This window comes from Hemicordylus capensis, chromosome 4, assembly GCF_027244095.1.
Source record: "Hemicordylus capensis ecotype Gifberg chromosome 4, rHemCap1.1.pri, whole genome shotgun sequence".
Lineage (NCBI taxonomy): Eukaryota > Metazoa > Chordata > Lepidosauria > Squamata > Cordylidae > Hemicordylus > Hemicordylus capensis.
The window spans coordinates 42,707,370-42,722,459 of record NC_069660.1 but is presented as its reverse complement, the minus strand read 5'-3'; the positions used below and the strand labels follow the sequence as shown (position 1 = coordinate 42,722,459).

Below are 15,090 nucleotides of genomic sequence, written 5' to 3'. Positions count from 1 at the left end.
CAGCCCTGCTCTAGAGGCATTGCATTCATTCCTTCTTGCCATATATTGTTTCTCAGATTTTTTTACCTTGGGCTCTTCTTCTGAACTCATTTTATCTACTCTCTTTGCCCCATCAAATTCAGCACCAATCATCTGTTTCACAGCAATTTATAGAGATCCTTGCACACCATTGTATCCATGTTGCTTGCTGCTGAATGCAAATATCTGATAACTCCTAAAACAGGCCTGCTTAACTTAACTTTGCCCCCCCAAACTTCCCCCCCACCGCAGCTCCCATAATCTCCAGCCACAGTGGCCAATAGCCAGGGGTTACTGGAGTTGTAGGCCAAGCTCTGTAGGAGGGCCAAAGTTGAGCAGACTTTTCCTAAAACCACACACAGGGAAATGCTGTTCGAACAAAGAGGAGCAGCTTTTCCCATAGCAAGTGGGGATGATGGAGCATGCGGGAGAATAGTTAACCCCAGGATTCCAAGGTGAATTTATGAAGGTCCTCTGCCAGAGAGCATTCAGCCCATCTCTGCATCTTGGCTGATGAGGGGAGGTTCTTTCCATCTGCTTCCTGAGGCAGGAGCCTCGGAAAGCTTGGCCTGTGTCAGGAACTTATTCCTCTCTAGATTTTTGCACCCCTCTCCATTTGTTCTGTGCCCTTCACGAGGGAACTTCTCCACTGTTATAGGACCCGTTATTCAGGCATTGTTGGTATTTTCCATTCTGTATGTGTGCCATCATTATCTTTTTGGTTTGTCTGGAAGGAGCTGCGCCATCTTTCTGTGATGAAGGAGCATGTTTTTCCTCATTCCCTGTATAATGGTGATAATGTTTAATGTAACATAAGACTGCTTGAGCACATGGAGGCCTGTTTCACGTGGTTCTTTCTCTTCAAAAAAAGGGAAGAATCTCCCTCTGCAAATGTATGAACTAGAACTCCATTAACAGGGCCTACTACATTATTTACTTTACTATACTATGGGGATGAGGGTGAGGCCCCTGGGGCGGAGCAAGCAAGGTGTTCTCAAGCTGCCAGCTACATTGAGTTGTTGCTGCTGGTCAGGGGGACAGGTCAAGAGCTCTTCACTCTTCCTGCAGTTGCTGCAGGACCTTCCTTCTTGTGGGCCAGCAAAAGAGTCCCCATGGGCCGGATTCCTGTGCAATCCTTCCCTGGACAGTTTGGACACAAGTTTTTCTTGTTTTTTTAGAGGGCGACCTCCAAAGTACCGGAAAATCCAGCAGGACGACTTCCAAAGTAAGTGCATGTTATCTCTTGTCTTGTCTTGTTTGTATGTATGCAAACAAAGGACTTAGAACATAAGAACAGCCCTGCTGGATCAGGCCCAAGGCCCATCCACTCCAGCATCCTGTTTCACACAGTGGCCCACTAGATGCCTCTGAGAAGCCCACAGGCAAGAGGTGAGGGCATGCCCTCTCTCTTGCTATTGCTCCCCTACAATTGGTATTTAGAGGCATCTTGCCTCTGAGGCTGGAGGTGACATATACAGACTCCTACAGACTTCTTCTGTAAAAACAAACCAATTGTCCAAGTGCAGTTCAATTTTAAAAGCAGCAGTTTAAAATTACATATATAATATGGCTAAGAGAGACATCTTGATTTTCATTTTGAGCCATATTTTGGTTATTGCATGCTCTGACTATGTCCCAGTCCGCTAAAGCTATCTCTCCCTCAGTCCTGCTGCATTCTCTCTAACACCAAATACTGACAGCATGATCAGTATCCAAGAACCTTTCCACCAACAATCAGCTGGTTTTTTTAAATGACTCATTAAGGCCCACTCAATGCAAGTAATCCACCCACATAGGTGACCAGTTATAAATCTATGCAAGTAGGTGAAGCTCCATTTATTGTGTAACTAGCTTGTTCAGCTAGCATTTAACTGTGTGGTTCAGGTAGATCTTAACCATACCATCACAACCCTCTGTCAGAACTGGGCAAATGCTCACTCACACAAATGGCTTACCATAGGGAGCTCTGTCCACATGGCTGCATTGCACGCAGCCATCAGTATGGGTGAAGTCTACCTAAATGAGTCCACTACCTGTAACTGCCCTTATCTGGTCATCTGTGATCATACTGTACACTTTAATGTTGGTGTGGTGAACCCACACTGCTTTCCCACTAAAACACTGTGCACCGGATATTTTTGTCCTGGTGGGGAATTGAAGATTCCTGGAGGTACGCCTGGGGGGAAAAGAGCAGGGACACAGTGGCTATGGGGCAAAAATGCAGCTAGGGAGAGGGTTCAGCTCCCCCGTTCAGCATGCTACACTTTACATTGCCCTACCCTCCATATAATGATGCAGCGGGGAAATGACTTGAATAGTGAACCAGAGGTTACTGGTTTGAATCCCCGCTGGTATGTTTCCCAGACTATGGGAAACACCTATATCGGGCAGCAGCAAGATAGGAAGATGCTGAAAGGCATCATCTCATACTACGTGGGAGATGGCAATGGTAACCCCCTTCTGTATTCTACCGAAGAAAAACCACAGGGCTCTGTGGTCACCAGGAGTCGATTCTGACTCGGTGGCACACTTTACCTTTTACCCTCCATATATACAGGTGAAACTCGGAAAATTAGAATATCGTGCAAAAGTCCATTAATTTCAGTAATGCAAATTAAAAGGTGAAACTGATATATGAGACAGACGCATTACATGCAAAGCGAGATAAGTCGAGCCTTAATTTGTTATAATTGTGATGATCATGGCGTACAGCTCATGAAAACCCCAAATCCACAATCTCAGAAAATTAGAATATTACATGGAACCAAGAAGACAAGAATTGAAGAATAGAACAATATCGGACCTCTGAAAAGTATAAGCATGCATATGTATTCAGTACTTGGTTTGGGCCCCTTTTGCAGCAATTACTGCCTCAATGCGGCGTGGCATGGATGCTATCAGCCTGTGGCACTGATGAGGTATTATGGAAGACCAGGATGCTTCATTAGCGGCCTTCAGCAATTCTGCATTGTTTGGTCTCATGTCTCTCATCCTTCTCTTGGCAATGCCCCATAGATTCTCTATGGGGTCAGGTCAGGCGAGTTTGCTGGCCAATCAAGCACAGTACACTGTATACTTTTCAGAGGTCCGATATTGTTCTATTCTTCAATCCTTGTCTTCTTGGTTCCATGTAATATTCTAATTTTCTGAGATTGTGGATTTGGGGTTTTCATGAGCTGTACGCCATGATCCTCACAATTATAACAAATTAAGGCTTGACTTATCTCGCTTTGCATGTAATGCGTCTGTCTCATATATCAGTTTCACCTTTTAATTTGCATTACTGAAATTAATGGACTTTTGCACGATATTCTAATTTTCCGAGTTTCACCTGTATATATGGATTTGGCAGCAAATCTGATTTTGACACCTAGGCTCACTGTTATCATTCCTTTGGCCCTGAGTCTCTTCTAGGCTTTGCATGTCTTCAGAATGTTATTACTACATGCTCTGTTATTACTATTTCCTTGTATATTAACTTGACATGATGCTTCGAATGTCATTGCCAGCCATTTCTTCAGACAATATACACCAGTCTCTCTTTATGTCGGCCTTGTCAGCGCACCCAGACCGTTCCCTGTCTCTCTGCTGGGAACAGCACTGTAAACTCCTGCCAGGAGTGGCTGGGATCACAGCATCCACTGTGGCCAAGTGGACCATTGATGAGGTGAGAGAGTACAAAAGGCAGGCATCGGCAAAGGAAATCTGACATGGCTCTGTAAAGCAGGAGGAGGAAAAAGGTGGGAGGATAAAATGGATTCAAACATATCAAGAAATCACAAGAAAATCCAAAATTGCTAAAAATATTGAGAAAAATACAATGTATTATAAAGTCAAAAGCAATATGAAGGAGTAAAGAACAGTGAATGAAAATAATTCAATATAATAATGTATGCAAACCCAATCCAGTATTTAATCTTCAGGACATTCTCTTTTGGAAGCCAGGATTTGTTTGGCTTAGATTTTTAAAAACATTTGCATCATCTTTTGGACCATTCCTTCTCTCTCCAGCTGGGACTTTTAGTCATATAGCCATTTTAGTGCTGAAAAGATGCTTGAAGATCATGCTTTTGGCCCAGCACCCAAAAGCATAGCAAGGTCCATCATACCTGAAAAGTCCCCAACAACCTAATTCATATCCTAGAACAGGGGTACACAACCTTGACTCTCCAGTTGTTGCACAACTACAACTCCCATCATCCTCAGCCACAACAATTGCAGCTGGAGATGATGGGAGTTCTAATTCAGCAACTACTGAAGAGCCAAGGTTGCCTACATGGGCTTTCCAGGACAGCAGGCTTTATCGTTGGTTTTCTGTGAGGCTTTACTGCGAGTTGAAGTTGCCCCCCCAGACCGATGCAAAATGGATTTTTTTACCCCGGATATAAATTGGTTACACTCTAATGCATGAAGAAAAACCCAAATTGTGTGTTAAGTGCTCCCTGATAGCTTGCAGGGACTTTGGGGTAAATTTGTCGTATATGTGAACACACATCTCCATTCTGGAGGAGATGCAAACTCAAAGCCGGGTTTGGAAAACTTCCATATGATGTGAAAAATACGGGAGGAGGTTGCTGACATCATTTGCTACCTAGTGATTCTCACTTGCAAAAAACCTTCCCAGGCTATTTTAATCATCCTTCCATGTTCCAAAACCAGAAGATCAGGGAGAAGGCCTTTTGCAAGGGAGAATCTCATTGGCCTGAGTGGGGTTAAGCACCCTTCTCTTCAGTCCACTGAGTCTCCCCTACAAATACTTCCTCTAATTCCATGCTTGCTTTACTTTGGCAAACAGAGATATAATTGCTGAGGCACTGCACAGTTCCACCCTGAAAAGCAATGGCGGCCACTTGGCAGGGGGCTGTTTCTCCTCCCTTTTTAATTGTTTCCTTTATATACTTTCTTAAAAGGTCTTTAGCTTTGTCCAGACGTTGACGGGTTGTGAGGACCAAGCAAAACTCTTCAAGGATGAGGTAAAATGGGCTCTTGTCCTGTGGGGTGGAAATGCCATTCGGAGTAGAGATAGTAGAATTATTGAAGACTAACAGCCATTGAGTGCAGGCTGATTCTAGAAACTTGACTTGCTGGTACTTGATCCTATTTGGCATGTAATTTCCCTTCTGTGCAGAGCCCAGGCATAGGGTTCAATGAGAAAGCAACACTTGGGCCCAGCGGTCCAGGTCTAAGTTCATTACAGTGAGGAAAACATTGTGTCTGAATTGTAGACCATGCTGCAAGTTCATGGGTAATGAGGTGGGGCTGGTTCCTGAACTCAGTCCTCACTATCCTCCATGACATCACACCTGTCCCTGAAAGCAGGGGATGAGGCTCCTGGGCCATGACATCAGGACCGGAAGTGCAGCTTACAATCATAGCAAGGTAGATGTTCCTGTAAAGGCTCATGCTTTCTGCCCAGGAAAGCCTCCTCCTAACAGTTAGAAGCTAGCCATGAATCGTGCCTGTTCTATACTTTTCTCATTGTGGTCAGCAGTATGAATGGTCACGTGGATCAGAATGGGGTAAAATCTGAGCTCTATTCACATGTTATTGTCAGCAGTCGTACAATCTGTGTATACAGGTGCAGGTCTGTATGCAGGTACAGTTGTTCACATGTTTTGAACACAGGTACAACAGTACACTTCCTGTCTGTACAATTTGAGAACCCTATACTCAGGTTCACTTATGAATGCAGGTACAGTCATTCACACAAAACCATGTACGACATCTCTGTGATCATACAACAGAATGTCTGAATAGGGCTCTGATGCTGGTCAGATGCTGGAATGTGATGGACTGCGAGAGCACTGCATTTGATTCCAAAGCATTGGGTGAAGAGAGCTTCTTTGGTAAGGGCACAGACATCTGCATGAGAGAGAAACTGGCATCTTGAACATCTCTCTGTTCTCCGCAGATGATTGATGGTGAAGCGTTCCTTCTGCTGACTCAGGCCGATATTGTGAAGATCATGAGCGTCAAGCTTGGTCCAGCACTTAAAATCTACAATGCCATCCTCATGTTCAAAAATGCTGATGACACCTTAAAGTGATCCACCCTGAGCAGCCTTTGACTTCCGTCCATACACAGGAGCTGCCAAACTCTCTTGTCCGTCTGTGTCAGCAGAGTGGAGACCTTCCTGACTGCTGCAAATCCTGCCAACTTGCTCTCTTTTTGAGTCTTCGTCTTTGTTTACATGCCAAATTCATCCCCTGTCTGTCTTCCTCTTTCTCCTCCCTGCCTTTCTGAATACTGCCCTCCCTGTGTCTAGCAGTGGAGCTCCAGCACTGCCCTGCTCGATCCCACAGACCTGCCAAGTTTTCCTGATGGTTTCAGAGGCACACAACATGGGTTTGAGATTGAGTTTACGATTGGATTTAACCTGCTTTGGATTTGAACCTTGACTGCCCAGGTTCTTGCATTGTGAACTGTACCTGGGTTTACATAATGCAGAAAATATCTTTATATTGATCACCAGTATATCTAGCTACCCAAATTGAAATGGCATCAGATGTTTGAAAACAATCAGAATGTTTCAGGGCAAAAATCAGTCTCTAATTATCAGGGATCAGACCATGGACTTCAGAGTGTAGATTATCTGTATCCAGGGACTTGTACCTTCTGCTTGAGCACTGAGTGCTGCAAGACAGGCTATTGGACTAAGTATGTTGTATACATAGCTCACCTTAACAATTCTGAATTCATTGCTGCTGCAACAAAACAAAAAATTAGTACTTGCAATTTATAGATCTCTAATATTGCCAAATTAGCCATGGAGAATTAGAGGAACAAAGTAGTTGATGTAGTTGAACTGTCCCACTCCCTGTCAGTTCAATCCTATAGGTTTGCATGGAACACTTATTCAAGCAAATTTTTTTTTAAAAAGGGATCTGAACTTAACACACACACAAAATTAGTGAAACCAACAACCTTTTACTAAGTAAAAGCATTCCGTCCAACCCACGAGAGGAATGACTAAAGTTAGAAATAGCCAACTAATTTGAGCTCCCTCTGCTAGCGATAAAGGGGGGGGGTCCCAGGGGACGGGACAAACTTGCATTTGACATGCAAATGACGTCTTTATAATCCTTTGTCCTGATTTCATAAGCTGTTCTGCACCCAACTGTATTAGATACAGGGTGTGCCAAATGTTTACCTTCAGCTACTTGACAATGCCTCTTTGCAATGTAATTTAAAACTTGTCTTTTTGAAAAGACAGAGGTGTTTTTATTCATATGGTAAAATAAGCACTCAATGCATCGGAAGTTATGTTGACTACATCCAGTTTTTCCTACACTCCCTTGGCATTGGCTAATGAAGGGCCAGGGCAGGACATTCTGCTGAGCCACTTTAGCTGTAACCATGTGGACTTGTTAGAAGAGGCTTGAGTTGCGAAGATGGCCCTGCCATTTGGGAGAGTGAGGAGATGGCATCAGGGAGATTTCTGAGTACCACTAAAGAGCATCACATTTCTGGCTAATGATTATATCTTTATTGTGGGGACAGAGGGGAGCTATATGGATTTTCCACCTTAGGGACCAGAATTACTGCTGAATCCCTTTTTAATTTCAGTCATTCTTTGTTTTGTTTTTTTAAATTTAAATCTGGATCTTTCTCATGATAGCCTCAAAGTTCAGTCCTCATTTTACAATGGCCATGTGACAGTGACTGGAGGAATGCCTCTGTGGACAAGCAGGGATTTAGAATTGGGTTTCTCAGAACTGTATCCACCCTGCTAGCTGCTGCACTGTATGGTGTTTCCAGTGTATGGAGCTCCTTAAGACCACTAAGACTTTTCTTTGTTTCTCCTCACTCTGTGAAAGCAGAGGTAAACTTTCTTAACCATACATATACCAGCAACATGTCTCATAGTAATGTGGTCTGTGAGGTCCACTTCTCATGTTTGGGTCAAATTCATGCAAGGCTTCCCATGGAAATAAGCATTTTGACTCTAATATTTTTAAAACACTTGGTCATATTTGGCCTCCCCTTTTAACTGTTGGCTGCTTGCTGTTTAAGAGAAATGTAGGTCTCTGTTTCTCTATTTCTTTGTCTCATGGTAAGCATTTGCATCTAGTGAGTTTTCTTCTGCTTTCAAAATTGGCTCTATCTTTTGAACATCACCATATGTTTATTTGCTGGGAGGAACAGTGCTGGGAAGAGGAAAGTTTTGGACTTCTGGATGAAAACCTTCCAAAAGATGCCGCTGGTGAATGGTGCCAAAATATCCCCCTTATCCAAAGAGGTGATGTTCTTTTTAGCCAATTAGGAAAAAGAAGAAGCAAGCCACTTGAGATACATTCTTGGCAATGGGTGTGGACTTGAAGAAGAAAACGTCCCTATTTCCAGACACAGACCTGACAAGACTCCAGTTTCCTGCATAAATTGCTAATTAAGGATCAGCCAGCATATCTGTAGGAAACAAATCCAGCAAAGAAGGAAAGAAAATATCCTTCTGTTCTCATTAGCATCCATCTAAACCCTCCAAGTACACACACATTCCTACTGTGTTTGAAGAGTAGCTAGGATTTCACCAACTCCATGGATGGACAGCTGGAATTATTATATATTTGGCTCTGACTTTGAAAACTGGATGGGGAAGAGGACCTGGTTCAGAACATGCTCCAGTAAGCAGAGATAATTAGCTGCTGAGAACCCTTGGGCTGAAATAAACAGGAAACATGCAATGGAGTTAAGGCCATCTCTGTTATTGTCCTACTGGAACTGCTGTCATTGAGACAATGGCTTTTCTTGTGCCATTTTTGCAACACAGATAGAGCCAGATCTGCATCTCTCTCTTCACCAGTTTTGGACTCTCTTGTTTTGATTTGGGTGAAATTCACTTGCTGGTGGGTCTTGTAAACTTAACTGCAGCAGGTGGCCACTTGAGGTCCTCAGTGTCAAATGTTCCTCATGTAAACTTCAGGTCTAGATTCCACACACACACCCCCTTCCCACCCTGTTATGCTGACTGTTGTGCAAGCTAAACTGGATTTGCATCAGGAATGGAGTCTACGTAGTGCATTGCTCCCATCGGCCCTGAGTTCTTCCAAAAATATACAGTTCTTACTGGGAGTGTAAAATGTAAAATCTAATATCATGTGCTTGTGTATTTGTGTGTGTATGTAAGGAAGAGGGAAACAGAAATAGCATTAGTTGATGGGAATATGCACGCTTTCAAGTAATGTGGAACTTCAGCACTCCTGGTTCTCTCCTGTTTATCGACTGTCATCAGTATCTAGCTCATTCCTCTTGTCCTTTGAGGCATGAAGCTTCTGAATGACTCCAGACTGAGGGAATTGCAGTATAATTCAAGGTGGTAAAGGGCTATTTATTGCTAAAAGTTGGTTGGAACCTTCTATTTTGTGCAATGAAACCAAATCAAACCCAAAATATTTGTGTATGTGTATGGGAGAGAATGAGTTGGAGCAGAGTTAATTTGTCCGTGTTTGCTCAGTGCTGTTTCTAATAGATGTTGCTTCAGATACATTAGCTCCGAAAGGTAGCTGATGTTGGAGAAAGGGAAGGAAGGCAGACTTAGCCTGACTGGATGTTATCTTGGAGTCTGTGGCAACTCCAGCAGGTGGCAGAGCTAATGATAATGGAACGCTTCTGCTGATCAAAATGGTTGATCCAGGCCTAGATGGATCATTGGTCTGACTTGGTGTATCTAAGGCAGCGCCTTCTATACTCTCTCCTTGTTTGGATGAGATGCCTACTGGCCCATGTAATAAGTACAGGGTCGTGCTGAGAGTGTACCTGCTGTGATGTCCTGTACAAGTAGGAATATGTGTAGAAGGGCACCTCAGATTAACAGCCCTGTCACATTATAAAGGGACACACGAAGAGTGCATCTAGACATCAACTGACTTCATGGCTGTCGTGCCCTCGGGATGACTTGTCCTTCTCAAAGGTGCCAATGCAATTTCATCCCTCGGGATGATCTGTCGTTTTCAAAGGTGCCAATGCAATTTTGTCCAATCACCCCTTTGTCTAACAGTGCCTAACCTTGCCTTTCCACTATGTAGGTCTTCAAGGTGGCTCACAAATACTTGAGTAATGTTTTTTTGTTTCAGAATGGTCCAGCTTTACATGTGAAAGCCTGCCCCTTCCACCCTAGAACAATCAACAGACTCCCTGCCTTCACTTGATATCTAGTCTGGAAGATCATGCTGCTTTGATCGCAGTTAGAATCCTCCAAGGATATGGCTTGGTGAAGTTGTCCTCCTCTTACCAATGTCCATCCATGGTGGTTCTGACCTCGGTAATAAGGCAAATAGTAAGCCCTCCCTGAAAACCCCCTCCCTAGATCAAATCCAGAAGTGGAGCAGAAATGTCTGGGTCATGCTCCTGCTACACAGTTCTCGCAGACAACAGGCAGGTGCAGCTTCTTTCACCATTATGGTGCTTAGGCTTGAGGAGAATATCGGAAAGCCTAGAGAACTAACAAAGTGCCAGGCTGATTCTCAGAACCTCATCCTGCCCCCGCCCCTCCCCCGGTGCCAGGCCATTCCAAACACCAATAGCATTGGTAGAATTTAGAATTGAATGAGGCACTTAGGTTTTTTTTTGCCTCAAGTGTATTAATAATAGCTCCTTTTTGGGAGCAAATGGCAGCTAAAATATCTCCTAAGCAAAATCCTGATGGGGGTTGAGATTTGTATTAGTTCCTCGTTGATTCCTGCTTGGTAGTAGGCTTGAGATCATTTTTGGCACCTAGCACTCGAGGTCCCACCAATCTCTTCTAAGTCCAAGCACAACAATCAGCAAGACACCCATCTCAAGAGTTTGGGAACCTTTCCTGCATTTGCTGATGGTAAAATTCTGAGAGAAAGGCTTGATAGGGTCCTCTTCTAGCTCTTCTTTGCATTGCTGTTGCTGAACTATTTATCCCAGCAAATACAGTCAGGTTTAGCTTCTTTGTTCTTGGCTTTACAAATGCGAACAGTGTCATTCTGACTTCTGTTCAGAATGAGAGTCATTTTAAGACATGGCTGGTCGGATTGCACAAAAACCCAAGCCAGAAAGCTCAGGGAAAGAACTCTGGGGTAAATGGATTGCAGAGAGGTGCTTGTACTGAGGGTGCTGGCTGCTGATCAGGGAATTATTTAGTAGAATACAACCTGATGGGATTCAGCCTGGGAGTTGTTTCTGTGCTTTCTAATTTTGAACTTTGAAGAAAATCTCGACATAGGAACAACATAGGAAGCTGCCATATACTGAATCAGACCATTGGTCTGTCTAGCTCAGCAGTGTCTTCACAGACTGGCAGTGGCTTCTCCAAGGTTGCAGGCAGGAATCTCAGCCCTATCTTGGAGATGCCAGGGAGGGAACTTGGAACCTTCTACTCTTCTCAGATTGGCTCCATCTCCTGAGGGGAATATCTTACAGTGCTCACCCTTCTAGTCTCCCCTGCTTAGCTAAGGGGATAAGTCATGCTTGCTACCACAAGACCAGCTCTCCTCCCCTAAGGAGATTCGTTTTGGAATATGAATCAATCAATGGGTGCTATAACAAGCCATTACAGAATCCTAGTTTTAGCATTAGAAACTATTTAGTGGATCACACAGGGTAATCTCTTGTCCTATGAAAATATATCCTTTGCCTGCATCCCCAGTATATTCTTGTCCAACTACTTCTTCAAAACCTCAAAGGAGGAGGATATCACAAACTCCCTGAGCAGTTTGTTCAGTTGCTAAATTGACTTATTTTATTGGCCTTTAGCTAATCCATCCCATGAGCTTGGCAGGGAGAAATATGCCAATTCTTTCCTATCCTTTCCTGTTATTGGCCATCCAAAGTCAGACTGAGTAAAATTAGAACATCTTGCATCTCTTTTGGAAGACAGAGCAGGTTTGAGCTTTGGCAACACTGTAGGGGAAGAGAATTTCAAAAACTAAACTAAACTTACTGGCTGACACATTGTTCCATCTGCCTTGTGCGGGAACATGCATGCAGTTGTGCAAAAGTGCTCTTGCACAAAAGCAGTTGTGCTGTGGGTGGCCAGTGGAAATCATGGCAGTCCATTGTGCAACTGCACTTGTGCAATTCTTGGATTTTGTGCAAAAGCACTCTTGCACAACTGCATGCATATTCCATTACAGGGCAGACACAACATTGTGCAGTATGTTAGGTGCTACTCTTTCACATAGGAAGTTATTCCAAACAAACTCAAGTGTTCAACAAGTTTACTTAGCCAACTAGTTATTTTTCAGTTACAATACTGCAATAGCCTCCTCAATAGATAGGGTGGGAGGCAGCCTTGCTGTTTATTGTGTGGAGGGCCACAATCCAGCATAGTTTGGGTTTAAATGCATCTATACCTGAGTTGGATTGTGGCTGAATTGCAGAGGAGGGGAGAGGAATTTAGGAATAATAGAGCACTGTGATACACAAACTCCAAAGAATCTGTTTTTTTGTTTTTTGTTTTAAACAAGCTAAAGTTAAAATACAACATGGTGAAGGTTTGTGTATATGGGAAGTCGGGGTGATTAGAGATAATACTATGAGATAATCTCAGAATTGCAGATGAGATGGAAACTTTCTGTAGTAGGCACCCTGAGACTCATGTAATTATGTTCCACACATTTGCCCTCATCTAGCCACACACACACACACACACACACACCAATCAATTAGCTGTTCAGAGGAAGAAAGGAATAGATGAGCAACTCAGTCCAGTCTTTTTCTTCCTCCCCCAAACAGCTGCTGATGCTATTGCCAAATTTCTGATTGTGTATTGCTAACTTTCTGGTGCGTAGCCCCAGGTGATGGGTTGGGCTACGCAACCTTGCACAGAGCACTTGTTTACATGCACAGTTCCTTGTCCAGCTAGAGCTGAAGCAGTCTGCTTCTGCACATTGTTAAGACCTCTAGTTGGATCAGAGTATCTTGCAATAAGTGCGTTAATCAAGGGGAAAATGTGTTTTCTTGGTCACAGAATATTGCACTTGCAAGTGCTCAGAAAATGGACTGCTGGATTACCCTAAGTGTGACGGAAGGGGAAAAGTCCAGTATGTGATTGTCCAACTGTGACAAATTTTGCCAAAATGCCCTTCATTTTAGGGAGCAGCTTTTTCAGAAGGCAAAGATGGTGTTTTCAGAAGATGCATTTTCATGAAACTGAAGCTTTTTTGCACTTTCATTCGTTTGCATTTGTTTAATTTGTCTTTTGATATTTGCACCTTTGTGTTTTCATGATGGAAATACTAAAATTGTATCCAGTGCAGCTATTCTGGAACTTTGTGTCCTGAGTATACAGAAGGTTAATATAAAACAAAAGCAAGATGTGATATGTTTTGTCAAGTGTTTTACAATAACAATAAATGTGAATTATGGAATTATACAAATAATATTGAGTTAATGTCTTGGTTTTCAGGGATTTTATTATATATAACTTATTTAATATCAGGATGTATTGCAAAATAAAGTAAAAATGAATATCCATAGTAAACAATCTATAGAATTTATTAAATTCCAAAAGCTGTGGACTTTAGGTTGAGTGCTGGACTAGGACCAGGAAGACCCAAGTTCAAATCCCCATTCAGCCATGATACTTGCTGGGTGACTCTGGGCCAGTCACTTCTCTCTCAGCCTAACTTACTTCATGGGGTTGTTGTGAGGAGAAACTTAAGTATGTAGTACACTGCTCTGGGCTCCTTGGAGGAAGAGCAGGATATAAAAAATGATTAAAATAAACAAACAAAAAACAGACATTCACAAGGAAGTAAATTTAGATCCTCGTTTATTTTAATCTGGTGACTTTGAAATTGACTAAATTAAAGAAGTCAGTTGATTCACTGTGAAACTTTTAATTGAGGCTGAGTTGATGGTGTTTTCTTCAACAGAACTGCAAAGTGCCCCCTTCTGGCAATTACAGTATTTGGAGGCAATGTTGAAAGGGAGCAAAAGTGTTCACCCATTCAGAGTGATGGCAATGCAATGGAGGAAGCACTGTCTTCAGTCTTGGTTGTCCTCCAATTCTATTGTTATGTATGTATCAGATCTGATTTGCTATGTGGTGTCATGCTCATTACATGATCCCTGACAGATGGATCACTCCAGGAAGGAGAAGTTGGTTGGTTGGGTGTGTGTGTGTTGAGATAGCAGCAGAAAAAACATACATTTCCTTGGAAAGCACAATGTTTCTTGCAGTGCTTGAACAGTCATCATGAAGAACATTATCCACAAACTTACTATGTGAAACAGCAAGTAGAAGCACTTCCACACAAGTAAACCTAATTGTAAAGCAGAAGGCATCTCAGCCTACTGTTTGTCCTTTGCTGGATCTCATATCCCTTATTATCCCTGTCCTGATCTTGGTCTATATGTGTACTATAAACGTCCAAAGAACAGCACAGGACAAAGATGGACAAATGAGAATATGTATTATATTTTACCCATTAGTTCTTATGCCAAGGGGTGACTGCTGCCCCCCACCCCTTTAGGTAGCTGAAAACATATCTTCAAATATTGGGAGCAGCTACCTATAATGCATGGTGGGGACAGGTGACAAATATATTATGGATGCACACAACCAGGATGTGCTCCCAATCCTATGCATGACTCATGTTCACCCATTCCTTCTGTAAAATTCCCCAAAGCTACCTCCATCTCCATGTGGCTCTTGGCTCTCATTTGTCCCTCCTCCTCCAACTACTATGAATATTATATACCATTTTCCAACAACATTATCAAAGTGGTTTACATAGGAAAATAAATAACAAACCTACCAGTTTCATGCATATCTTTCTCCAGTCATTCTGGAAAGAATAGTTGAAAAAGGCCACTCATTGCCAGTGTTAATACATGGAACACAGTTACCTGGTCAATAATCTTTGGAATTCTATGAGAAATGAATGTTCTAGACCAGGGATCCTCAACGTTGGGTCCCCAGATGTTAGTGAACTTCAACTCCCATAATCCCAAGCCCCAGTGGCCTTTGGTTGGGGATTTTAGGAGTTTAAGTCCAATAACATCTGGGGGCCCAACGTTGAGGATCCTTGTTCTAGACGATCCAATGTAATATACTAGTTAGCCTGCTAGACTTTGAGTGGGGAGACCTGGGTTTAAATCCCT

The 15,090-nt window shown here is 42.8% G+C and overlaps 1 protein-coding gene across 3 annotated transcripts in view; it reads left to right on the top strand.

Moving 5' to 3' along the window:
- The window catches only part of L3MBTL1 (L3MBTL histone methyl-lysine binding protein 1), a 71,822-nt gene extending 58,458 nt beyond the window's left edge, over positions 1-13,364 (top strand). For all 3 annotated transcript variants that reach the window (XM_053249203.1, XM_053249202.1, XM_053249201.1), the window contains exons 19-22: positions 1,197-1,243; positions 3,528-3,685; positions 4,929-4,991; positions 5,930-13,364. In XM_053249203.1, coding sequence (XP_053105178.1) covers positions 1,197-1,243; positions 3,528-3,685; positions 4,929-4,991; positions 5,930-6,064 — 403 coding nt within the window. In that variant the 3' untranslated portion in view covers positions 6,065-13,364. The remainder of the gene's footprint in view (positions 1-1,196; positions 1,244-3,527; positions 3,686-4,928; positions 4,992-5,929) is intronic.
- Positions 13,365-15,090: the final 1,726 nt, after the last annotated feature.